General features: G+C 43.6%; 1 protein-coding gene across 1 annotated transcript in view; it reads left to right on the top strand.

Annotated features, from left to right (window-relative positions):
* LOC139366648 (vasoactive intestinal peptide receptor 1b) overlaps window positions 1-25,924 on the top strand; it is a 319,811-nt gene that overhangs the window by 245,568 nt on the left and 48,319 nt on the right. The window contains exon 5 of the mRNA XM_071104323.1: window positions 19,616-19,713. Within this exon, the coding sequence (XP_070960424.1) occupies window positions 19,616-19,713 (98 nt within the window). The remainder of the gene's footprint in view (window positions 1-19,615; window positions 19,714-25,924) is intronic.

Below are 25,924 nucleotides of genomic sequence, written 5' to 3'. Positions count from 1 at the left end.
AACCCCTGTATATAGCCTCCACATTGACTCCGTACCGGTAACCCCTGTATATAGCCTCCACATTGACTCTGTACCGGTAACCCCTGTATATAGCCTCCACATTGACTCTGTACCGGTACCCCCTGTATATAGCCTCCACATTGACTCCGTACCGGTAACCCCTGTATATAGCCTCTGTATTGTTATTTTTATTGTGTTACTCTTTTTATTTTTACTTTACTTTATTTTGTAAATATGATCTTACTCTTTCTTGAACTGCTTTGTTGGTTAAGGGCTTGTACCTGCTGTATTCATAACATTTGATTTGATTTGTAATCGCTGCCCCATGTGCTTCAACAAACTACTGAGTAAAGGGTCAGAATACTTATGTAAAAGTAGTATATTTCATATTTAAATTTTTATAAATTAGCACAAATGTCTAAAAAAAAGTGTTTGCTTTGTCATGGGGTATTGATTGATTAGGGGAAAAAAGTATTTAACATTGTAGAATAAGGCTGTAACCTAACAAAATGTGGAAAAAGTCAAGGGGTCTGAAAACTTTCTGAAGGTACTGTATACATACAGGACCAGTCAAAAGTTTGGACACACCTACTCATTCAAGGTTTATTTTATTTGACTATTTTCTACATTGTAGAATAATAGTGAAGATATCAAAACTATGAAATAACACATGTAGTAACCACATAAGTAACCACATAAGTGTTAAACAAATCAAAATATATTTGAGCTTCTTCAAAGTAGCCACCCTTTGCCTTGATGACAGCTTTGCACACTCTTGGTACTCTCTCATCCAGCTTCATGCGGTAGTCACCTGGCATGCATTTCAATTAACAGGCGTGCCTTGTTAAAAGTTAACTTGTGGAATTTCTTTCCTTCTTAATGCATTTTAGCCAATCAGTTGTGTTGTGACATGGTATGGGTGGTATACAGAAGATGGCCCTATTTGGTAAAAGAACAAGTCCATATTATGGCAAGAACAGCTCAAGTAAGCAAAGAGAAACAACAGCCCATCATTACTTTAAAGCATGAAGGACAGTCAATATGGAAAATGTCAAAAACTTTGAAAGTTTCTTTAAATGCAGTTGCAAAAACCATCAAGTGCTATGGTGAAAATGGCTCTCATGAGGACCGCCACAGGAAAGGAAGACCCAGAGTTACCTCTGCTGCAGAGGATACGTTCATTAGAGTTACCAGCCACGGAAATTGCAGCTCAAATAAATGCTTCACAGAGTTCAAGTAACAGTCACATCTCAACATCAACTGTTCAGAGGAGACCGCGTAAATGGTCGAATTGCTGCAAAGAAGCAACTACTAAAGGACACCAAAAATAAGAAGAGACTTGCTTGGTACAAGAAACATGAGCAATGGACACATTAGACCGGTGGAAATCCGTCCTTTGGTCTGATGAATCCAAATTTTCAATTTTTAGTTCCAACCGCCATGTCTTTGTGAGACGCAGAGTAGGTGAACGGGTGATTTCCGCATATCTGGTTCCCGTCCGTCTGTCTGTCTGTCTGTCTGTCTGTCTGTCTGTCTGTCTGTCTGTCTGTCTGACTGTCTGCCTGTCTCTGTCTGTCTGTCTGACTGACTGTCTGCCTGTCTGTCTCTGTCTGTCTGTATGTCTGCCTGTCTCTGTCTGTCTGTCTGTCTGTCTGTCTGTCTGTCTGTCTGTCTGTCTGACTGTCTGCCTGTCTCTGTATGTCTGTCTGTCTGACTGTCTGTCTGTCTGTCTGTCTGTCTGTCTGTCTGTCTGTCTGTCTGTCTGTCTGACTGTCTGCCTGTCTCTGTCTGTCTGACTGTCTGCCTGTCTCTGTCTGTCTGTCTGTCTGACTGACTGTCTGCCTGTCTGTCTCTGTCTGTCTGTATGTCTGCCTGTCTCTGTCTGTCTGACTGACTGTCTGTCTGTCTGTCTGTCTGACTGTCTGCCTGTCTGTCTGTCTGTCTGTCTGTCTGTCTGTCTGTCTGTCTGTCTGTCTGTCTGTCTGGTACTTACTGAATAAATCACAAGAAAAGTCTGCCTGCTCAGGAATAGAACCCAGTAGCGAAGCATTAACGACAGTGAGGAGAGAGAAGAGAGAACAATCTCTTTAGTTTCTCTGTGGTTGGCAGTCAGTCTGGTTTGACTAGAAATGGTCATGTAGATCTCCTGGTGTCGTGGATCTCTCTCTATATCTGGCCCTTTCCGTTGTGGCTCATCATCGTTACCTCAGCCGCTAGCTGCAGCAGATCACAGCTCAATATAATGTCTCTATTATCTTTTCTACATCTACAAGTCAATGAGCGGACTGATTGGCTGTATCCCAGTGACAATGGGGGGCTTTACTTGGCTGATGCATATGTATTGAAAATGAAATTATAGATTAGATAATAGAATAGTGTGTGATTTTTTTCTCTATATGATGTCATGAAGACCTCTTATGACGTTGATATGAATATTTCCGTTCACTTCAATCCTGCAGAGTCTGATCAACCTACTGATGGAATATTCATTGTTGGGGTGTCAAACTCCTTTTCCCTGCTGGCTACATTCAGTTTCAAAGACTGTTAGCAAGCTGGACAGAGTGAAGAGACTATAAATGACTATTATCAAGCTGGACAGAGTGAAGTGACTATAAATGACTGTTATGAGTGAGAAGACTGTAAATGTAGGTCCATTATAATTTCTACACAGTTTTCATTATTTGGTTTAAGTAATTTCAGTATTGATTGAGATTGTTTCAACCCCCCCCCCAAAAAAATAATGAATATATGCTGGATTGAATGGGCTCCAAGGCCAGATGTTTGACACGTGATTCATAGACTGTCTACAGCACATATGTCAGAGTCAAGGCCCGCGGGCCACATCCGGCCCGCAAGAAGGTTTTTTACGGCCCCTGGGATGATCTTGATTTATTATTAGAACCGGCCCGCAGCAAGCCGCAGGCAGCCCGCAGATCTTTTACACGCACCAATACTACATTTCCCACAATGCAAAGGTGACGCACCGAGCAGTAGGCTGCTTCATTTCAATATTTATTGGCACAGCAGTCGTCAGCATCACAGTAAAATTAACTTTCAGATACCCATCAAAAATGGCAAAACGGAAGGTGGATACTGAGAACCGGGGGTTTCAAACAAGGTGGGAGTCGGAGTATATGTTCACGAAGGTAGCTGGAAAACCTGTGTGTCTTCTGTGTGGAGAAAGTGTGGCGGTACTGAAAGAGTATAATCTGAGACGACATTATGAAACGAAACACGCGGACACACACGCGGACGCAACTGTCAAGGCCAGTTTTATTTTGGCAGAAGAGATCGCTAAATCAGCCCGGCCATTTACGGAGGGGGATTTCATCAAAAACTGCATGATTAAAGTTTGTGACGAAGTTTGCCCAGAAAAAAGGCAACTCTTTTTAAATGTGAGTCTGAGCAGAAACACCATTGCCGAGAGAGTAGACCAGTTGTCCATCAATCTAAAAGAGCAGCTTGTGAAAAAGGGAAAAGATTTTATTGCATATTCCTTGGCTGTGGATGAGAGCACCGACATTTCTGACATTGCCCAGTTGTCAATTTTCATCCGCGGAGTGGACTCCAACCTAAGCGTGACAGAGGAGTTTTTGGCTTTACGTCCTATGCATGGCACAACTACGGGGCATGATTTGTATGAAGAGGTGTCAAGATGTGTAAATGAGATGGAGCTGCCTTGGGAAAAACTTGTGGGTTTGACAACCGACGGAGCACCTGCGATGTGTGGACACAGGAGCGGACTGGTGGCGAAGATACGGGAAATGATGCAAGAGGAAAACGCGACAGGTGAGCTGACAGCTTATCATTGTATCATACACCAGGAAGCGTTGTGCGGTAAAGCCTTGAAAATGGAGCATGTAATGAGCATCATCACGCGCACAGTTAACTTTATCAGAGCCAAAGGTTTGAATCACCGCCAGTTCAAGGCATTTCTGACGGAGTTAGAAACGGAGCATGGTGATTTGCCTTATCACACAGAGGTGCGATGGCTAAGCCAGGGAAAGGTGCTTCAAAGATGTTTCGAGCTTCGTGAGGAGATTTGTCTGTTCTTGGACAGCAAAGGGAAAGACACAACACAACTCCGAGACGAAATGTTTCTGTGTGAAATGGCTTTTCTGTGTGACATTACGAGTCATCTGAATGCAATAAACTTGCAGCTGCAGGGTCGGGATCGTGTCATCTCTGATATGTACAGTACAGTGAAGGCATTTAAAACCAAACTGACTCTGTGGGAGACGCAGATGCGGAAAGAAAATTTGAGCCACTTTCCCAGCTGCCAGACCATGAAAGAGAAGCTCTCTACCAGTGCGTTCCCGAGCACACAGTTGGCTGATAAAATAGGTATGCTTGCCGCTGACTTTCGACGCCGATTTGCTGACTTTGAAGCACAAAAAAGCAGGTTGGAACTGCTCGGTAACCCATTTGCTGTTGACGTGGAAAGCTCACCACCAAACCTCCAAATGGAGTTGATTGACCTCCAATGCAATGATGCACTGAGGGCAAAATATGCGGCAGTGGGTGCTGCGGAGTTCGCCCGTTTCCTCCCCGGCACAATGCCCCAGCTGCGCATCCAGGCTGCTCAAACGTTGTCTATGTTTGGCAGCACATACCTGTGTGAACAACTGTTTTCTTTGATGAACCTGAACAAAACATCACACAGAAGTCGACTTACTGCTGAACACCTCCACTCAATTCTGAGGATTTCTTCAGCTCAGAGCCTTACCCCGAACATTGATGAACTTGTGGAAAAGATGGGACACCACCAAGTATCACCCTCAACCTCAAACAAGTGAACATTACTGTGCAATCACATATTTAGAGTTTTTACTCAGTTCAAGTTTAAAAGTTAAAATTTAATATTTGTTTTCACTGCATGTTACTTCTCCTTAAACAAAGTGTTGTTTTTGATTAATAGATTTTTGCACTTTATTTTTTTGTATTTCAATCCAATTATATTTTAAAAATATTTCAGTTGAGTGGATGATAGAAAATTGCTATTATTGTTTTTTCTTTGAAGTAAATTTAGCCCACTTTTGCTAAAATAGAAAATATAGTCTACTGATGGTGCCTTGAATACCGGTTTCTTTCATTTAATGTTCATGTTATGGGGATATTTATATAAAGGAAATTTGTCTTTTGTGTCTGTTGAAAATTAAAGATTACTGACAGAGCCATAAGAAAATATTGCTTTATTTATCTGATCATATTGTAATATATTTGTTAGGTTTTCAGTAGGTTCAATTAGGTTCACTAGACTATATGCGTCATTTAAAAAATTTTCAATGAACATTCGAACAGTCCGGCCCTCGTCTTGTAGCTGATTTTTTTATTTGGCCCTCCGTCCATTTGACTTTGACACCCCTGGTCTACAGGATACAGAAACACTCTGAATAACACACAGACCTAAAGTGTACTGAACCAGAAACACAGAACCAGAGTGTTCCAGAATGATAGAGAACCACACTGTTCAAGAATGATAGAGAACCACACTGTTCAAGAATGATAGAGAACCACAGTGTTCCAGAATCATAGAGAACCACAGTGCTCTAGAATGATAGAGAAGCACACTGTTCCAGAATGATAGAGAACCACAGTGTTCCAGAATGATAGAGAACCACAGTGTTTCAAATTGAAAGAGATCCACAGTGTTCCAAAATGATAGAGAACCACAGTGTTCCAAAATGATAGAGAACCACAGTGTTCCAGAATGATAGAGAACTACAGTGTTCCAGAATGATAGAGAACCACATTGTTCCAAAATTATAGAGAACCACAGTGTTCCAGAGTGATAGAGATCCACATTGTTCCAGAACCACACACACTGTTCCAAAATGATAGAGAACCACATTGTTCCAAATTGATAGAGAACCACAGTGTTCCAGAATGATAGAGAACCACAGTGTTCCAGAATGATAGAGAACCACAGTGTTTCACATTGAAAGAGATCCACAGTGTTCCAAAATGATAGAGAACCACAGTGTTCCAAAATGATAGAGAACCACAGTGTTCCAGAATGGTAGAGAACTACAGTGTTCCAGAATGATAGAGAATCACAGTGTTCCAAAATTATAGAGAACCACAGTGTTCCAGAGTGATAGAGAACCACATTGTTCCAGAACCACACACACTGTTCCAAAATGATAGAGAACCACAGTGTTCCAAATTGATAGAGAACCACAGTGTTCCAGAATTATAGAGAACCACAGTGTTCCAGAATGATAGAGAACCACAGTGTTCCAAATTGAAAGAGATCCACAGTGTTCCAAAATGATAGAGAACCACATTGTTCCAGAGTGATAGATAACCACATTGTTCCAGAACGATAGAGAACCACATTGTTCCAGAACCACACACACTGTTCCAAAATGATAGAGAACCACAGTTTTCCAAATTGATAGAGAACCACAGTGTTCCAGAATGATAAAGAACCACAGTGTTCCAGAATGATATAGAACCACAGTGTTCCAAATTGAAAGAGATCCACAGTGTTCCAAAATGATAGAGAACGACAGTGTTCCAAAATGATAGAGAACCACATTGTTCCAGAGTGATAGATAACCACAGCGTTCCAGAACAATAGAGAACCACATTGTTCCAGAACCACACACACTGTTCCAAAATTATAGAACAGAACATTGTTGATCCACATTGACAAGATTAGGTCACTTCTCTTTGTCTTTCTCTCCTCATCACATTTCCTCCAAGGCTTCAGACAGTCAGTACAATCTAAGCTCTGCTCCAGGCTGCTCTGCTCCAGGCTGCTCTGGAGGCTGCTCTGCTCCAGGCTGCTCTGGAGTCTGCTCTGGAGGCTGCTCTGCTCCAGTCTGCTCTGGAGGCTGCTCTGGAGGCTGCTCTGGAGGCTGCTCTGCTCCAGGTTGCTCTGCTCCAGGCTGCTCTGCTCCAGGTTGCTCTGGAGGCTGCTCTGCTCCAGGCTGCTCTGCTCCAGGCTGCTCTGGGGGCTGCTCTGGAGGCTGCTCTGGAGGCTGCTCTGCTCCAGGCTGCTCTGGAGGCTGCTCTGCTCCAGGCTGCTCTGGAAGCTGCTCTGGAGGCTGCTCTGGAGGCTGCTCTGCTCCAGGCTGCTCTGGAGGCTGCTCTGCTCCAGGCTGCTCTGGAAGCTGCTCTGGAGGCTGCTCTGGAGGCTGCTCTGCTCCAGGCTGCTCTGGAGGCTGCTCTGGAGGCTGCTCTGGAGGCTGCTCTGCTCCAGGCTGCTCTGGAGGCTGCTCTGGAGGCTGCTCTGGAGGCTGCTCTGGAGGCTGCTCTGGAGGCTGCTCTGGAGGCTGCTCTGCTCGTACATTGACTGTGGCTTATATGTTCACTCTATCATACATTTACTGTGGCTCATAAATCCACTCAGTCATACATTCACTGTGGCTCATAAATCCACTCAGTCATACATTTACTGTGGCTCATAAATCCACTCTGTCATACATTCACTGTGGCTCATAAATCCACTCAGTCATACATTTACTGTGGCTCATAAATTCACTCTGTCATACATTTACTGTGGCTCATAAATCCACTCTGTCATACATTCACTGTGGCTCATAAATTCACTCTGTCATACATTTACTGTGGCTCATAAATTCACTCTGTCATACATTTACTGTGGCTCATAAATTCACTCTGTCATACATTTACTGTGGCTCATAAATTCACTCTGTCATACATTTACTGTGGCTCATAAATTCACTCTGTCATACATTTACTGTGGCTCATAAATTCACTCTGTCATACATTTACTGTGGCTCATAAATTCACTCTGTCATACATTTACTGTGGCTCATAAATTCACTCTGTCATACATTTACTGTGGCTCATAAATTCACTCTGTCATACATTCACTGTGGCTTATACATTCATTCTGGCATACGTTAACTCTGGCATACATTAACTCTGTCAAACATTAACTCTGTCATACGTTCACTCGGTAATGCTTTCACTCTGTCATACATTCACTGTGGCTCATACATTAACTCTGTCATACATTAACACTGTCATACATTGACACTGTCATACAGTCACTGTGGCTCATACATTAACTCTGTCATACCCAGGGGGGTATCCCCTTACATACATTAACACTGTCATACATTAACACTGTCATACATTGACACTGTCATACAGTCACTGTGGCTCATACATTAACTCTGTCATACCCAGGGGGGTATTCCCTTACATACATTAACACTGTCATACATTGACACTGTCATACAGTCACTGTGGCTCATACATTCACTCTGTCATACGTTAACTCTGTCATACAATCAATGTGGCTCATACATTCACTCTGTCATACGTTAACTCTGTCATATGTTCACTCGGTAATGCTTTCACTCTGTGATACATTCACTGTGGCTCATACATTCACTCTGTCATACGTTAACTCTGTCATACAATCAATGTGGCTCATACATCCACTCAGTCATACATTTACTGTGGCTCATAAATTCACTCTGTCATACATTTACTGTGGCTCATACATTCACTTTGTCATACATTTACTGTGGCTCATACATTCACTCTGTGATACATTCACTGTGGCTCATACATTCACTCTGTCATACGTTAACTCTGTCATACAATCAATGTGGCTCATACATCCACTCAGTCATACATTTACTGTGGCTCATAAATTCACTCTGTCATACATTTACTGTGGCGCATAAATTCACTGTCATACATTTACTGTGGCTCATAAATTCACTCTGTCACACATACATTCTCCTATGAGGTCATGTGGCTCATGGTCACAACAGCCTGATCAGTGAAGTGAATGTCCTCTATATGGTGTTAAAAGCTTTCTCAGTGGGGGCTCGGCTACGCTCCGCTACTCTCCACTACTTTCCGCTACTTTCCACTCTCTCAACCCCCCCCCCCCCCCCCCCCCCCCCCCCAGCTCTCAGCTCGTCCAACCACTGAGGTGGTGTCATTAGTATTCAAGATAACTGAGTCCAGGGGGATCTGGCTGTGACTGACTTTAAAAGGAATTTGATGTCGGAGCCTGAAGTGTGTGACACCTCCTTCGGTTAGGGATGTAGCTCTCTTAACCTCCAAAACATCCATTATAAATGTCAGAAACCAGCTAAGAGATGACGCTGAAATAACTTTTGAATGCCAGAGAAGAAGAGTGTTAGTACTGTGAGGGTAGTAGTAGAGTGATAGTAATGGGAGGGTAGTAGTAGTAGAGTGGTAGTACTGGGAGGGTAGTAGTAGTAGAGTGGTAGTAATGGGAGGGTAGTAGTAGAGTGGTATTAATGGGAGGGTAGTAGTAGTAAAGTGGTAGTACTGGGAGGGTAGTAGTAGTAGAGTGGTAGTACTGGGAGGGTAGTAGTAGAATGGTATTAATGGGAGGGTAGTTGTAGAGTGGTATTAATGGGAGGGTAGTAGTAGTAGTAGAGTTCTAGTAGTGGGAGGGTAGTAGTAGAGTGGTTGTACTGGGAGGGTAGTAGTAGTAAAGTGGTAGTAATGGGAGGGTAGTAGTAGTAAAGTGGTAGTAATGGGAGGGTTGTAGTAGTAAAGTGGTAGTAATGGGAGGGTTGTAGTAGTAAAGTGGTAGTAATGGGAGGGTAGTAGTAGTAAAGTGGTAGTAATGGGAGGGTAGTAGTAGTAGAGTGGTAGTAATGGGAGGGTAGTAGTAGTAAAGTGGTAGTAATGGGAGGGTAGTAGAAGTAAAGTGGTAGTAATGGGAGGGTATTAGTAGTAGAGTGGTAGTAATGGGAGGGTAGTAGTAGTAAAGTGGTAGTAATGGGAGGGCAGTAGTAGTAAAGTGGTAGTAATGGGAGGGTAGTAGTAGTAGAGTGGTAGTAATGGGAGGGTAGTAGTATTAAAGTGGTAGTAATGGGAGGGTAGTAGTAGTAAAGTGGTAGTAATGGGAGGGTAGTAGTAGTAAAGTGGTAGTAATGGGAGTGTTGTAGTAGTAAAGTGGTAGTAATGGGAGGGTAGTAGTAGTAGAGTGGTAGTAATGGGATGGTAGTAGTAGAGTGGTAGTAATGGGAGGGTAGTAGTAGTAGAGTGGTAGTAATGGGAGGGTAGTAGTAGTAAAGTGGTAGTAATGGGAGGGTAGTAGTAGTAAAGTGGTAGTAATGGGAGGGTAGTAGTAGTAGAGTGGTAGTAATGGGATGGTAGTAGTAGTAGAGTGGTAGTAATGGGAGGGTAGTAGTAGTAGAGTGGTAGTAATGGGGGGGTAGTAGTAGTAGAGTGGTAGTAATGGGATGGTAGTAGTAGAGTGGTAGTAATGGTAGGGTAGTAGTAGTAGAGTGGTAGTAATGGGAGGGTAGTAGTAGTAAAGTGGTAGTAATGGGAGGGTAGTAGTAGTAGAGTGGTAGTAATGGGAGGGTAGTAGTAGTAGAGTGGTAGTAATGGGATGGTAGTAGTAGTAGAGTGGTAGTAATGGGAGGGTAGTAGTAGTAGAGTGGTAGTAATGGGAGGGTAGTAGTAGAGTGGTAGTACTGAGAGGGTAGTAGTAGTAGAGTGGTAGTAATGGGATGGTAGTAGTAGAGTGGTAGTAATGGGAGGGTAGTAGTAGTAGAGTGGTTGTAATGGGAGGGTAGTAGTAGTAAAGTGGTAGTAATGGGAGGGTAGTAGTAGTAGAGTGGTAGTAATGGGAGGGTAGTAGTAGTAGAGTTCTAGTAATTGGAGGGTTGTAGTAGAGCGGTCGTACTGAGAGGGTAGTTGTAGTAGAGTGGTAGTAATGGGAGGGTAGTAGTAGTAGAGTGGTAGTAATGGGAGGGTAGTAGCATTAAAGTGGTAGTAATGGGAGGGTAGTAGTAGTAGAGTGGTAGTACTGAGAGGGTAGTAGTAGTAGAGTGGTAGTAATGGGATGGTAGTAGTAGAGTGGTAGTAATGGGAGGGTAGTAGTAGTAGAGTGGTAGTAATGGGAGGGTAGTAGTAGTAGAGTGGTAGTAATGGGAGGGTAGTAGTAGTAGAGTGGTTGTAATGGGAGTGTAGTAGTAGTAGAGTGGTAGTACTGAGAGGGTAGTAGTAGTAGAGTGGTAGTAATGGGATGGTAGTAGTAGTAGAGTGGTAGTAATTGGAGGGTAGTAGTAGTAGAGTGGTTGTAATGGGAGGGTAGTAGTAGTAGAGTGGTAGTAATGGGAGGGTAGTAGTAGTAGAGTGGTTGTAATGGGAGGGTAGTAGTAGTAGAGTGGTAGTAATGGGAGGGTAGTAGTAGTAAAGTGGTAGTAATGGGAGGGTAGTAGTAGTAGAGTGGTAGTACTGAGAGGGTAGTAGTAGTAGAGTGGTAGTAATGGGATGGTAGTAGTAGTAGAGTGGTAGTACTGAGAGGGTAGTAGTAGTAGAGTGATAGTAATTGGAGGATTGTAGTAGAGTGGTAGTACTGAGAGGGTAGTAGTAGTAGAGTGGTAGTACTGAGAGGATAGTAGTAGTAGAGTGGTAGTACTGAGAGGGTAGTAGTAGTAGAGTGGTAGTAATTGGAGGGTTGTAGTAGAGTGGTAGTACTGAAAGGGTAGTAGTAGTAGAGTGGTAGTACTGAGAGGATAGTAGTAGTAGAGTGGTAGTACTGAGAGGGTAGTAGTAGTAGAGTGGTAGTAATTGGAGGATTCTAGTAGAGTGGTAGTACTGAGAGGGTAGTAGTAGTAGAGTGGTAGTACTGAGAGGATAGTAGTAGTAGAGTGGTAGTACTGAGAGGGTAGTAGTAGTAGAGTGGTAGTAATTGGAGGATTCTAGTATAGTGGTAGAAATTGGAGGGTAGTAGTAGTAGAGTGGTAGTACTGAGAGGATAGTAGTAGTAGAGTGGTAGACATTGGAGGGTAGTAGTAGTAGAGTGGTAGTAATTGGAGGGTTGTATTAGAGTGGTAGTACTGAGAGGGTAGTAGTAGTATAGTGGTAGTAATTGGAGGATTGTAGTAGAGTGGTAGTAGTAGTAGAGTGGTAGTACTGAGAGGGTAGTAGTAGTAGAGTGGTAGTAATTGGAGGATTCTAGTAGAGTGGTAGTACTGAGAGGGTAGTAGTAGTAGAGTGGTAGTACTGAGAGGATAGTAGTAGTAGAGTGGTAGTACTGAGAGGGTAGTAGTAGTAGAGTGGTAGTAATTGGAGGGTTGTAGTAGAGTGGTAGTACTGAGAGGGTAGTAGTAGTAGAGTGGTAGTACTGAGAGGATAGTAGTAGTAGAGTGGTAGTACTGAGAGGGTAGTAGTAGTAGAGTGGTAGTAATTGGAGGATTCTAGTAGAGTGGTAGAAATTGGAGGGTAGTAGTAGTAGAGTGGTAGTACTGAGAGGATAGTAGTAGTAGAGTGGTAGACATTGGAGGGTAGTAGTAGTAGAGTGGTATTACTGAGAGGATAGTAGTAGTAGAGTGGTAGTACTGAGAGGGTAGTAGTAGTAGAGATTTAGTAATTGGAGGATTCTAGTTGAGTTGTAGTACTGAGAGGATAGTAGTAGTAGAGTGGTAGTACTGAGAGGGTAGTAGTAGTAGAGTGGTAGTAATTGGAGGGTTGTAGTAGAGTGGTAGTACTGAGAGGGTAGTAGTAGTAGAGTGGTAGTACTGAGAGGGTAGTATTAGTAGTAGAGTGGTAGAAATTGGAGGGTATTAACACATTCACCAACGGTGGTTGTTTGGCTCGATCCCAGACAAACACAGGGACCTTGGAAAGGTACAGGGTCCTTAGAGCTTTGGTCAAAAGTAGTGCATTATATAGGGAATAGTGTGCAATGTTTGGATGCACACATAATACTGTTTGTTCTGGAGAAAGATACATGCTTCTTTAAGCTTCCCTTCTGGGTTGTATAATTCCTCTGAAGGTCAATAGATCCAACATGGCTGAACAGTGAATCACAGACTAAAGGCCCTTGTAGACGGTACAATTTGAGCCGTTTTATGACACAATTCTGCAGTCTCAGACAACACTTCCACGTCGTAGGCAAAATCTTAGCTTGTCAACGATTGTCAGATGTCTTGGCTCGTTCAGTGTGACATGGTCTAGGTTTGCCGATTAAGTACTGCTACGCGCAGTCGTCGGCTCCGACAAAGTTCTGTCACTATTAGATTACCACAGTGACCATGCTATTTTGGGAAGCCTATTTGTTTCTGCCCTTACGGACAATGATTGCAGCCAGAGTTCAGTATAACTGCTGTACAATGCAGTATAATTGCAGATGGAGTGCAGTATAACTGCTGTCCAATGCAGTATAATTGCAGAGAGAGTGCAGTATAACTGCTGTCCAATGCAGTATAATTGCAGATGGAGTGCAGTATAACTGCTGTACAATGCAGTATAATTGCAGATGGAGTTCAGTATAACTGCTGTACAATGCAGTATAATTGCAGATGGAGTGCAGTATAACTGCTGTACAATGCAGTATAATTGCAGATGGAGTGCAGTATAACTGCTGTACAATGCAGTATAATTGCAGATGGAGTACAGTATAACTGCTGTACAATGCAGTATATTTGCAGATGGAGTGCAGTATAACTGCTGTTCAATGCAGTATAATTGCAGATGGAGTGCAGTATAACTGCTGTACAATGCAGTATAATTGCAGATGGAGTTCAGTATAACTGCTGTACAATGCAGTATAATTGCAGATGGAGTGCAGTATAACTGCAGTATGTTGCAAATACTGTGTCCAAAGTAACACCGTTTTTTTTTACTCCAGTAATTTTTAGTTACAGTGCAGTACTACTACCCGCATGTATTCTGCAATGCTGCGTCCAAAATACCACAATATGGCAAATACATGGCAAATATCTGAAATAGATGGGAGAGGTTGAGGATAGATGAAGGACTAAAAACAAACATAATATAACTGTTGTAAAATATACTGTGTCCGTAAAATGTATATAGTATGTATAAGCTGGAAGTAGAAGCCTAAGTGTTGTTGCCCATTAGTTTACTGCAACTAGGGGAGGGGTGGTAGGGTTAATGGAAAATAATATTTTAAAAATATATACATATGTATGTATTTATAGTACCAGTCGGAAGTTTGGGCACACCTACTCAAGAGTTTCTTTATTTTGTACTATTTTCTACATTGTAGAATAATAGTGAAGATATCAAAACTATGAAATAACAAATATGGAATCATGTAGTAACCAAAAAAAGTGTTAAACCTATTTAGCGTGAGTGTGAATGTGTATGTGTGTGTTTTGTGTGTGTGAGCATATGTCTTGTGTGTTTGTGTGTGTGTTAGAGAGTCGGTGTAGTATGTGTGAGTGTGTGGGTCCAGTGAGGGTGCATAGAGCCAGCACAAGAGAGTCAGTGCAAAAAAAAGGGGGTCAATGTATATAGTCGGGTAGCCATTTGATTAACTGCTCGGCAGTCTTATGGCTTGGGGATAGATTATAAACTGTTAGGGAGCCTTTTGGTCCCAGACTTGGCGCTCCGGTATCGCTTGCTATGCGGTAGCAGAGAGAACAGTCTATGACTTGGGTGGCTGAAGTCTTTGACTATTTTTAGGGCCTTCCTCTGACACTGCCTGGTATAGATTTCATGGATGGCAGGGGGCTCGACCACAGTGATGTACTGGGCCATACGCACCACCCTCTGTAGTACCAAGCAGTTGCCATACCAAGCGGTGATGCAGCCAGTCAAGATTCTCTCAATGGTGCAGCTGTAGAACTTTTTGAAGATCTGAGGGCTCATGCCAAATCTTTTAAACCTCCTGAGGGGAAGAGGCGTTGTCGTGCCCTCTTCACGACTTTGTTGGTGTGTTTGGATCATGACAGGTCCTTAGTGATGTGGAAACCGAGGAACTTGATGCTCTCGGCTTGCTCCACTGCAGCCCGTCGATGTGAATGGGGGCATGCTCGGCCCTCCATTTCCTGTAGTCCACGATCAGCTCCTTTGTCTTGCTGACGTTGAGGGAGAGATTGTTGTCCTGACACCACATGGCCAGGTCACTGACCTCCTCCCTATAGGCCGTCTCATCGTCGTCTGTTATCAGGCCTACCATCATCCACCAAACTTAATAATGGTGTTGGAGTTATGCGCAGCCAGGAAGTACAGGAGGGGACTAAGCACGCACCCCTAAGGGGCCCCCGTGTTGAGGATCAGCATATTAGATGTGTTGTTGTCTACCCTCACCACCTCAGGGTGGCCCGTCAGGAAGGCCAGGGAGGCATAGTTATTTAGGATACCCATTAGCTATTGCACATGCAGTAGCTACTCTTCCTGGGGCCCACATAAAACGTACAAATACATGATGGAGCTGTCTGCTGTTTTACGGGCTCCTAACCAATTGTGCTATTGTCATTCGCATGAATGACACACAAAATCCCTGTCATTTGCACAAAGAAGAGACGGAGGTATCGGGGACGTAGATCGGAGTGCCTTGTAAGGATCTGACGGCGAGTGAGTAATCCCCCCTCTACCATCAGTCCTATTAGCCAACGTGCAATCATTGGATAACAAAATGGATGAGCTCCGATCAAGACTATCCTACCAACGGGACATTAAACTGTAATATCTTATGCTTCACCGAGTAGTGGCTGAACGACGACATAGATAACATACAGCTGGCTGGGTTTTCAGTCCATCGGCAAGATTGAACAGCTGCCTCAAGGGTTGTATTAAGGAAGTGTTTTTAACATAAAACATCAATAATGTTCCAACCGGAGAATTCCTTTGTCTTCAGAAAAGCACTGGAACGAGTGGTAACTCTGTCGGGAGCGCATGTCATGAGACCAAGGCTCTCTGCCAGACCACTGACTCAAAGAGGTCTCATGAGCCCCTCCTTTATAGTAGAATCCTCATTCAAGTTTCAAATGATGGTTAACATCTAGTGGAAGCCTTAGGAAGTGCAACCTCATCCATATCTCAATGTGTATTCGGTAGGCCAAGCTTTGAAAAACTACAAACCTCAGATGTCCCATTTCCTGGTTGGTTATTTCTCAGGTTTTCGCATGCCATATGAGTTCTGTTATACTCGCAGACATCCTTCAAACAGTTTTAGAAACTTCAGTGTGTTTTCTATCCAATACTAATAATAATATGCATATATTAGCATCTGGAACAGAGTAGGAGGCAGTTAACTCTGGGCACGCTATTCATCCAAAAGTGAAAATGCTGCCCCCTATCCCAAAAAGGTTATTAAGCAGACACCTCGACGGCCCTGAAGGAACTTCACTGGACTCTATTTACAGTTGCAGTTGGAAGTTTACATACACCTTAGCCAAATACATTTAAACTCAGTTTTTCAAAATTCCTGACATTTAATCCTAGTAAAGATTCCCAGTTTTAGGTCAGTTGGGATCACCACTTTATTTTAAAAATGTGAAATATCAGAATAATAATACAGAGAATTATTTATTTCAGCTTTTATTTATTTCATCACATTCCCAGTGGGTCAGAAGTTTACATACACTCAATTAGTATTTGGTAGCATTGCCTTTAAATTGTTTAACTTGGGTCAAACGTTTTGGGTAGCCTTTCACAAGCGTCCCACAATAAATTGGGTGAATTTTGGCCCATTCCTCCTGACAGAGCTGGTGTAACTGAGTCAGGTTTGTAGGCCTCCTTGCTCGCACAAGCTTTGTCAGTTCGGCCCACACATTTTCTATGGGATTGAGGTCAGGGCTTTGTGATGGCCATTCCAATACCTTGACTTTGTTGTCCTTAAGCCATTTTGACACAACTTTGGAAGTATGCTTGGGGTCATTGTCCATTTGGAAGACTCATTTGCCACCAAGCTTTAACTTCCTGACTGATATCTTGAGATGTTGCTTCAATATAGCCAGATCATTTTTTCCTCATAATGCCATCTATTTTGTGAATTGCACCAGTCCCTCCTGCAGCAAAGCACCCCCACAACATGATGCTGCCACCTCTTTGCATCACGGTTGGGATGGTGTTCTTCAGCTTGCAAGCCCCCCCTTTTCCTCCCAACATAACAGTTATATTTTTGTGTCATCAGACCAGAGGACATTTCTCCAAAAAGTACGATCTTTGTCCCCATGTGCAGTTGCAAACCGTCTGGCTTTTTTAATGTCGGTTTTGGAGCAGTGGCTTCTTCCTTGCTGAGCGGCCTATCAGGTTATGTCGATATAGGACTAATTTTACTGTGGATATAGATACTTTTGTAACCGTTTCCTCCAGCATCTTCACAAGGTTCTTTGCTGTTGTTCTGGGATTGATTTGCACTTTTTGCACCAAAGTACATCCATCTCTAGGAGACAGAATGCATCTCCTTCCTTAGTGGTATGATGGCTGCGTGGTCCCATGGTGTTTATACTTGCTTACTATTGTTTGTACAGATGAACGTGGTACCTTCAGGCATTTGGAAATTTCTCCCAAGGATGAACCAGACTTGTGGAGGTCTACAGTTTTTTTTCTGAGGTCTTGGCTGATTTCTTTTGATTTTCCCATGATGTCAAGCAAAGAGGCACTGAGTTTGAAGGTAGGCCTTGAAATACATCCACAGATACACCTCCAAATGATGTCAATTAGCCTATCAGAAGCTTCTAAAGCCATGACATCATTTTATGGAATTTTCAACTTAGTGTATGTAAACTTCTGACCCACTGGAATTGTGATGCAGTGATTTGTAAGTGAATTAATCTGTCTGTAAACAATTGTTGAAAAAAGTACTTGTCATGCACAAAGTAGATGTCCTAACCGACTTGTCAAAACTATAGTTTGTTAACAAGAAATTTGTGGAGTGGTTGAAAAACGAGTTTTTAACAAAGCTAATCTGAGAACAAGGCTTCCTAAATTCTATCAGCATATCGAATGCACAACACGAGCTGGTAGCATTCTGGATCATTGCTACTCTAACTTCAGCAATGCATTCAAAGCCCTCCCAGTTCAGTAGCCTTAGACAATAATATTGACATATACGCTGATTCGGTGAGCGAGCTTATTAGCAAGTGCATCTGTGATGTTTTACCCATTGTGACTTTTAAAACCTTCCCTAACCAGAAACCGTGAATTGATGGCTTCATTTGAGCAAAACTGAAAGTGCGAACAACTGCTTTTAACCAGGGCAAGGTGACAGGAAACATGACCGAATACAAACAGTGTAGCTATTCCCTCATCAAGGCAATCAAACAAGCTAAGCGTCAGTATAGAGACAAAGTAGAGTTGCAATTCAACGGCTCAGACACAAGAGGTATGTGGAAGGGTCTACAGTCAATCACGGATTACAAAAAGAAAACCAGCACCATCACGGACATCGACTTCTTGCTCCCAGACAAATTAAACAACTATTTTGCTCGCTTTAAGGACAATACAGTGCCTGACACGGCCCACTACCAAAGCCTGTGGGCTCTCCTTCTCCGTGGCCAACGTAAGTAAAACATTTACATTTGTTAACCTTCATAAGGCTGCCAGCCCAGACAGAATCCCTAGCTGCGTCCTGGTGTGTTTACGGACATATTCCATCAATCACTATCCCAGTCTGCTGTGCTCACATGCTTCAAGATGGCAACCACTGTTCCTGTCCCCAAGAACGCTAAGGTAATTGAGCTAAATGACGATCACCCCGTAGCACTCACTTCTGTCATCAGGAAGTGCTTTGAGAGGCTATTTAAGGATCATATCACCTCTACCCTACCTGACACCCTAGACCCACTCCAATTTGCTTACCGCCCCAATAGGCCCATAAACGATGCAATCTCAATCACACTGCCCTATCCCATCTGGACAAGAGGAATACCTATGTAAAAATAATCTACAACTGTTTTACCTGAGTAACCTACAGTACCAGTCTATACATAACTGAGTAACCTACAGTTACTCTGGTACAGATCATTCCATGATGACATGACTCTTTACATAACTGAATGACACATTAAATCCGTTTTTGGTTTGCGTACCATTAAGAACGAGGTGTTCAGTCCCAGGGTCCTTACCTTAGTGATGTGATTGTTGGGAAAGTTAACTCTAGTCAATGAAAATCGGCGACAGCCCTAGTTCTCATGGACTCAGGAGCGTATGTCTTCTGCCTGTATGACTCAGGCGAAGTTGGGATTTCCCACATACCATTTCATTCGCTCTTCCAACTGTCCATCAACTCCGGGCGAAACACTCTGTCTATCAAGTCCTGGCTATACACTGTCTATCAACTCCTGGCTAAACACTGTCTATCAAGTCCTGGCTAAACACTATCTATCAAGTCCTGGCTAAACACTGTCTATCAAGTCCTGGCTAAACACTGTCTATCAACTCCTGGCTAAACACTGTCTATCAAGTCCTGGCTAAACACTGTCTATCAACTCCTGGCTAAACACTGTCTATCAAGTCCTGGCTAAACACTGTCTATCAACTCCTGGCTAAACACTGTCTATCAAGTCCTGGCTAAACACTGTCTATCAAGTCCTGGCTAAACACTCTGTCTATCAAGTCCTGGCTAAACACTCTGTCTATCAAGTCCTGGCTAAACACTGTCTATCAAGTCCTGGCTAAACACTGTCTATCAACTCCTGGCTAAACACTGTCTATCAAACTCCTGGCTAAACACTGTCTATCAAGTCCTGGCTAAACACTGTCTATCAACTCCTGGCTAAACACTGTCTATCAAACTCCTGGCTAAACACTGTGTCCATCAACTCCTTGCTAAATCATTGGATCCTAGCGCAGCAGGAGATCATGTATGTTGAAAATATGAATAATCCAACGTGATTTATAAAATTAACTATTGTTTGTTGTGTGTGTTTCTCAGGGGAACTTCTTCTGGCAGGTGAAAATTGGTTACACTGTTGGACACAGCATCTCCCTGATCTCCCTCATCACATCGATAGTCATATTGAGTATCTTCAGGTAAATACCTACTATAGATTTACTAAGTATCTGCAGGTGGTAACTACCTACAATAGTCTTATTGAATATCTTCAGGTGGTAACTACCTACTATAGTCATACTGAGTATCTTCAGGTGGTAAATTCCTACTATAGTCATACTGAGTAAATTTCAGGTTACCTGCTATTGTCATACCCAAAGGACTGGGCAATCTCGCTCTCCGAGGCCAACGTGAGTAAGGTCTTTAATCAGGTCAACAGTCGCAAGGCCAGGTAGCTGGATGATGTTCTAGGGCACGTTCTCAGCCCATGCGTTGAACAGCTGGTAGGCATATTCACGGTAATTTACAACCTCTCCTTGTTCCAGTCTTTAATCCCCACATGTTTTATGATGGTGGTCATCATAAAACATGTGGGGATTAAAGACTGGAACAAGGATCCTGTCCCCAAGAACTCCAGTGCTTCACCATGACTCCTGCCCTGTATCACTCACATCTGTAATCATGAAGTGCTTTGAGAGGATGGTTAGGGAACACATTAACTCCATCATTCCAGACACCCTGGACCCACTCCAATTTGCATACGACAGATGTCCAATGTGTCGGAGGCTACACCGTTCACCTGGCAACCTTGGTTAGCGCGCACTGCCCGGCCATCCGAGCGCGCACCGCGCCCGGCTCGCTGGTGCGCGATGAGACAAGGACATCCCTACCGACCAAGCCCTCCCTAACCCGGACGACGCTAGGCCAATTGTGCATCGCCCCACGGACGCGGCCGGTTACGACAGAGCCTGGACGCGAAGAGGGTCGAGAGCTTCAAGTTCGTTGGTGTCCAAATCACTAAGGACTTAACATGGTCCATTCACAGAAGCACAGTCGTGAAGAAGGCATGACATCGTCTCTTCCCCCTGGGGAGGATGAAAAGATTTGACATGGGCCCTCAAATCCTGAAAGTTATACAGCTACACTGTTGAGAGCATCTTGACTGGCTATATCACTGCTTGGTATGGCAACAGCACCGCCCTTGATAGCATGCCACTACAGTGAGTGGGACATCACCAAGCGGACATCCAGTGATAAAGACTCCAGCCACCCCAAGCCGTAGACTGTTTTCTCTGGTTCTACACAGCAAGCGGTACTGGTGCATCAAGACTGCCACAAACAGGCTCCTGAACAGCTTCTATCCCCAAGCCATAAGACTGATAAATACATAACTATATGGCTACACAGACTATCTGAAGGACCCCTGAATTGTATTCTTATTTCTACACTGTCTCTACACACACTGACACTCCAACACACTCGCACGCACGGCCATACACACTACACACACGGTCTCTATGCACACTCACATTGTCTCTACGTTCACTGACACAGCCCTGCACACTACACACCCTGACACTCCAACACACACTCATAGGGCCCTACACGCACAGATTCTCCAACACACACACAAACATTCACTCCATCATTTGCTCACTCACTTAACAGGCACATACATTCATATTGACTCTACACAAACCCACTCACATACATTCATCAAATATACTGCACTGCTGCTATTCTGTCTATCATATATCCTGATGTCTAATCACCTTTACCTTAACATATCTACGTCCATCACTCCAGTATCCCTGCACATTGTAAATATGGTGAGGACTAAAATCAGGGATGAGAACTGCAGGGCGGAGACCACTGTGCAGAGACAGGGTGTGTAGTGTGTAGCGCCCTGTGAGTGTGCATAGAGACAGAGTGTGTAGTGTGTAGCGCCCTGTGAGTGTGCATAGAGACAGGGTGTGTAGTGTGTAGGGCACTGTGAGTGTGCATAGAGACAGGATGTGTAGTGTGTAGGGCCTTGTGAGTGTGCATCGAGACAGGGTGTGTAGTGTGTAGGGCCTTGTGAGTGTGCATAGAGACAGGGTGTGTAGTGTGTAGGGCCTTGTGAGTGTGCATAGAGACAGGGTGTGTAGTGTGTAGGGCCCTGTGAGTGTGTTGGAGTGTCAGTGTGTTACTTAAAGACAATTGCATTGTTTTTCTTCATTGGTTAAGTTTTTAGTAATTCCTTTTTGAGATATTTTCTTGTTTATAGGGAGTAGAAAATAACATGGCTATATACAGGAAGTAGAAAATAACATGGCTATATACAGGAAGTAGAAAATAACATGGCTATATACAGGAAGTAGAAAATAACATGGCTATATACAGGAAGTAGAAAATAACATGGCTATATACAGGGAGTAGAAAATAACATGGCTCTATACAGGAAGTAGAAAATAGCATGGCTATATACAGGAAGTAGAAAATAACATGCCTATATACAGGAAGTATAAAATAACATGGCTATATACAGGAAGTAGAAAATAACATGGCTATATACAGGAAGTAGTAATAACATGGCTATATACAGGGAGTAGAAAATAACATGGTTATATACAGGAAGTAGAAAATAACATGGCTATATACAGGGAGTATAAAATAACATGGCTATATACAGGAAGTATAAAATAACATGGCTATATACAGGAAGTAGAAAATAACATGGCTATATACAGGAAGTATAAAATAACATGGCTATATACAGGAAGTAGAAAATAACATGGCTATATACAGGGAGTAGAAAATAACATGGCTATATACAGGGAGTAGAGAATAACATGGTTATATACAGGAAGTAGAAAATAACATGGCTATATACAGGAAGTAGAAAATAACATGGCTATATACAGGAAGTAGAAAATAACATGGCTATATACAGGGAGTAGAAAATAACATGGCTATATACAGGAAGTAGAAAATAACATGGCTTTAAACAGGGAGTAGAGAATAACAAAGTGACTAGACAGGATAGATAATAGACAGTAACAGCAGTATACTGTAGGTAGGGGTAAAGGATAGATAATAGACAGTAACAGCAGTATACTGTAGGTAGGGGTAAAGGATAGATCATAGACAGTAACAGCAATATACTGTAGGTAGGGGTAAAGGATAGATCATAGACAGTAACAGCAATATACTGTAGGTGGGGGTAAAGGATAGATAATAGACAGTAACATCAGTATACTGTAGGTAGGGGTAAATGATAGATAATAGACAGTAACAGCAGTATACTGTAGGTAGGGGTAAAGTGACTAGACAACAGCATAGATAATAAACAGTAACAGTAGTGTATGGTGTGTGTATGTGTGTGTGTGTGTGTGTGTGTGTGTGTGTGTGCGTGTGTGTGCGTGTGTGCGTGTGTGCGTGCGTGTGTGTGCGTGTGTGGAGTCCAGTGTGTGTATATAGAGTCAGAGATTTCGTAAAGAAGGGTCAATGCAGGACGTCCAGTAGTGATTTATTTCGTAGTTTTGTTCAGCTTCTGGCTTGGGGTTAGAAGCTGTTTAGGGTCATGTTAGTTCCTGATCTGGTGCACTGGTAATGCTTGCTGTGCGAAAGCAGAGAAAATCGTCTATGGCTTGGATGACGTTGACACTTTTTTGGGGACTTGCTCTGACACCGCCTGGCATAAAGGTCCTGGATTGCAGGGAGCTCGGACCCTGTGATCAAATCAAACCAAATGAAATTTGGTTAGCAGATGTTAATGCGAGTGTAGCGAAATGCTTGTGCTTCTAGTTCCGACAATGCAGTAATAACCAACAAGTATCTAGCTAACAGTTCCAAAACTACTACCTTATAGACACAAGTGTAAGGGGATAAATAATATGTACATAAAGGTATATTAATGAGTGATGGTACAGAGCGGCATAGGCAAGATACAGGTAGATGGTATTGAGTGCGGTATATACATATGAGATGAGTATGTAAACAAAGTGGCATAGTTAAAGTGGCTAGTGATACATGTATTACATAAAGATGCAGTAGATGACATAGAATACAGTATATGCATATACATATGAGATGAATAATGTAGGGTATGTAACATTATATTAGGTAGCATTGTTTAAAGTGGCTAGTGATATATTTTACATCATTTCCCATCAAATCCCATTATTAAAGTGGCTGGAGTTGAGTCAGTGTGTTGGCAGCAGCCACTCAGTGTTAGTGGTGGCTGTTTAACAGTCTGATGGCCTTGAGATAGAAGCTGTTTTTCAGTCTCTCGGTCCCAGCTTTGATGCACCTGTACTGACCTCGCCTTCTGGATGATAGCGGGGTGAACAGGCAGTGGCTCGGGTGGTTGATGTCCTTGATGATCTTTATGGCCTTCTTGTGACATCGGGTGGTGTAGGTGTCCTGGAGGGCAGGTAGTTTGCCCCCGGTGATGCGTTGTGCAGACCTCACTACCCTCTGGAGAGCCTTACGGTTGTGGGCGGAGCAGTTGCCATACCAGGCGGTGATACAGCCCGACAAGATGCTCTCGATTGTGCATCTGTAGAAGTTTGTGAGTGCTTTAGGTGACAAGCCGAATTTCTTCAGCCTCCTGAGGTTGAAGAGGCGCTGCTGCGCCTTCTTCACGATGCTGTCTGTGTGGGTGGACCAATTCAGTTTGTCTGTGATGTGTACGCCGAGGAACTTAAAACTTACTACCCTCTCCACTACTGTTCCATCGATGTGGATAGGGGGGTGTTCCCTCTGCTGTTTCCTGAAGTCCACAATCATCTCCTTAGTTTTGTTGACGTTGAGTGTGAGGTTATTTTCCTGACACCACACTCCGAGGGCCCTCACCTCCTCCCTGTAGGCCGTCTCGTCGTTGTTGGTAATCAAGCCTACCACTGTTGTGTCGTCCGCAAACTTGATGATTGAGTTGGAGGCGTGCGTCGCCACGCAGTCGTGGGTGAACAGGGAGTACAGGAGAGGGCTCAGAACGCACCCTTGTGGGGCCCCAGTGTTGAGGATCAGCGGGGTGGAAATGTTGTTGCCTACCCTCACCACCTGGGGGCGGCCCGTCAGGAAGTCAAGTACCCAGTTGCACAGGGCGGGGTCGAGGCCCAGGGTCTCGAGCTTGATGATGAGCTTGAAGGGTACTATGGTGTTAAATGCTGAGCTGTAGTCGATGAACAGCATTCTCACATAGGTATTCCTCTTGTCCAGATGGGTTAGGGCAGTGTGCAATGTGGTTGAGATTGCATCGTCTGTGGACCTATTTGGGCGGTAAGCAAATTGGAGTGGGTCTAGGGTGTCAGGTAGGGTGGAGGTGATATGGTCCTTGACTAGTCTCTCAAAGCACTTCATGATGACGGAAGTGAGTGCTACGGGACGGTAGTCGTTTAGCTCAGTTACCTTAGCTTTCTTGGGAACAGGAACAATGGTGGCCCTCTTGAAGCATGTGGGAACAACAGACTGGGATAGGGATTGATTGAATATGTCAGTAAACACACCAGCCAGCTGGTCTGCGCATGCTCTGAGGGCGCGGCTGGGGATGCCGTCTGGGCCTGCAGCCTTGCGAGGGTTGACACGTTTAAATGTTTTACTCACGTCGGCTGCAGTGAAGGAGAGTCCGCATGTTTTAGTTGCGGGCCGTGTCAGTGGCACTGTATTGTCCTCAAAGCGGGCAAAAAAGTTATTTAGTCTGCCTGGGAGCAAGACATCCTGGTCCGTGACTGGGCTGGTTTTCTTTTTGTAATCCGTGATTGACTGTAGACCCTTCCACATACCTCTTGTGTCTGAGCCGTTGAATTGAGTCAGCTTTTTCGAAAGGAGGGCGGGGCAGGGCCTTATATGCGTCGCGGAAGTCAGAGTAGCAGTGATCCAAGGTTTTTCCAGCCCTGGTTGCGCAATCGATATGCTGATGAAATTTAGGGAGTCTTGTTTTCAGATTAGCCTTGTTAAAATCCCCAGCTACAATGAATGCAGCCTCCGGATAAATGCTTTGCAGTTTGCAAAGAGTCAAATAAAGTTCATTCAGAGCCATCGATGTGTCTGCTTTGGGGGGAATATATACGGCTGTGATTATAATCGAAGAGAATTCCATTAGTAGATAATGTGGTCGACATTTGATTGTGAGGAATTCTAAATCAGGTGAACAGAAGGACTTGAGTACCTGTATGTTGTTATGATCACACCACGTCACGTTAACCATGAAGCATACGCCCCCGCCCCTCTTCTTACCACGCTGTCTGCGCGATGCGTGTAGAAACCAGCTGGCTGCACCGATTCCGATAGCGTCTCTCCAGTGAGCCACGTTTCCGTGAAGCAAAGAACGTTACAGTCTCTGATGTCCCTCTGGAATGCTACCCTTGCTCGGATTTCATCAACCTTGTTGTCAAGAGACTGGACATTGGCGAGAAGAATGCTAGGGAG

This window comes from Oncorhynchus clarkii, chromosome 15 (genome assembly GCF_045791955.1).
Source record: "Oncorhynchus clarkii lewisi isolate Uvic-CL-2024 chromosome 15, UVic_Ocla_1.0, whole genome shotgun sequence".
Lineage (NCBI taxonomy): Eukaryota > Metazoa > Chordata > Actinopteri > Salmoniformes > Salmonidae > Oncorhynchus > Oncorhynchus clarkii.
The sequence above is the reverse complement of the archived record's forward strand: the minus strand, read 5'-3'. Positions and strand labels throughout refer to the sequence as shown.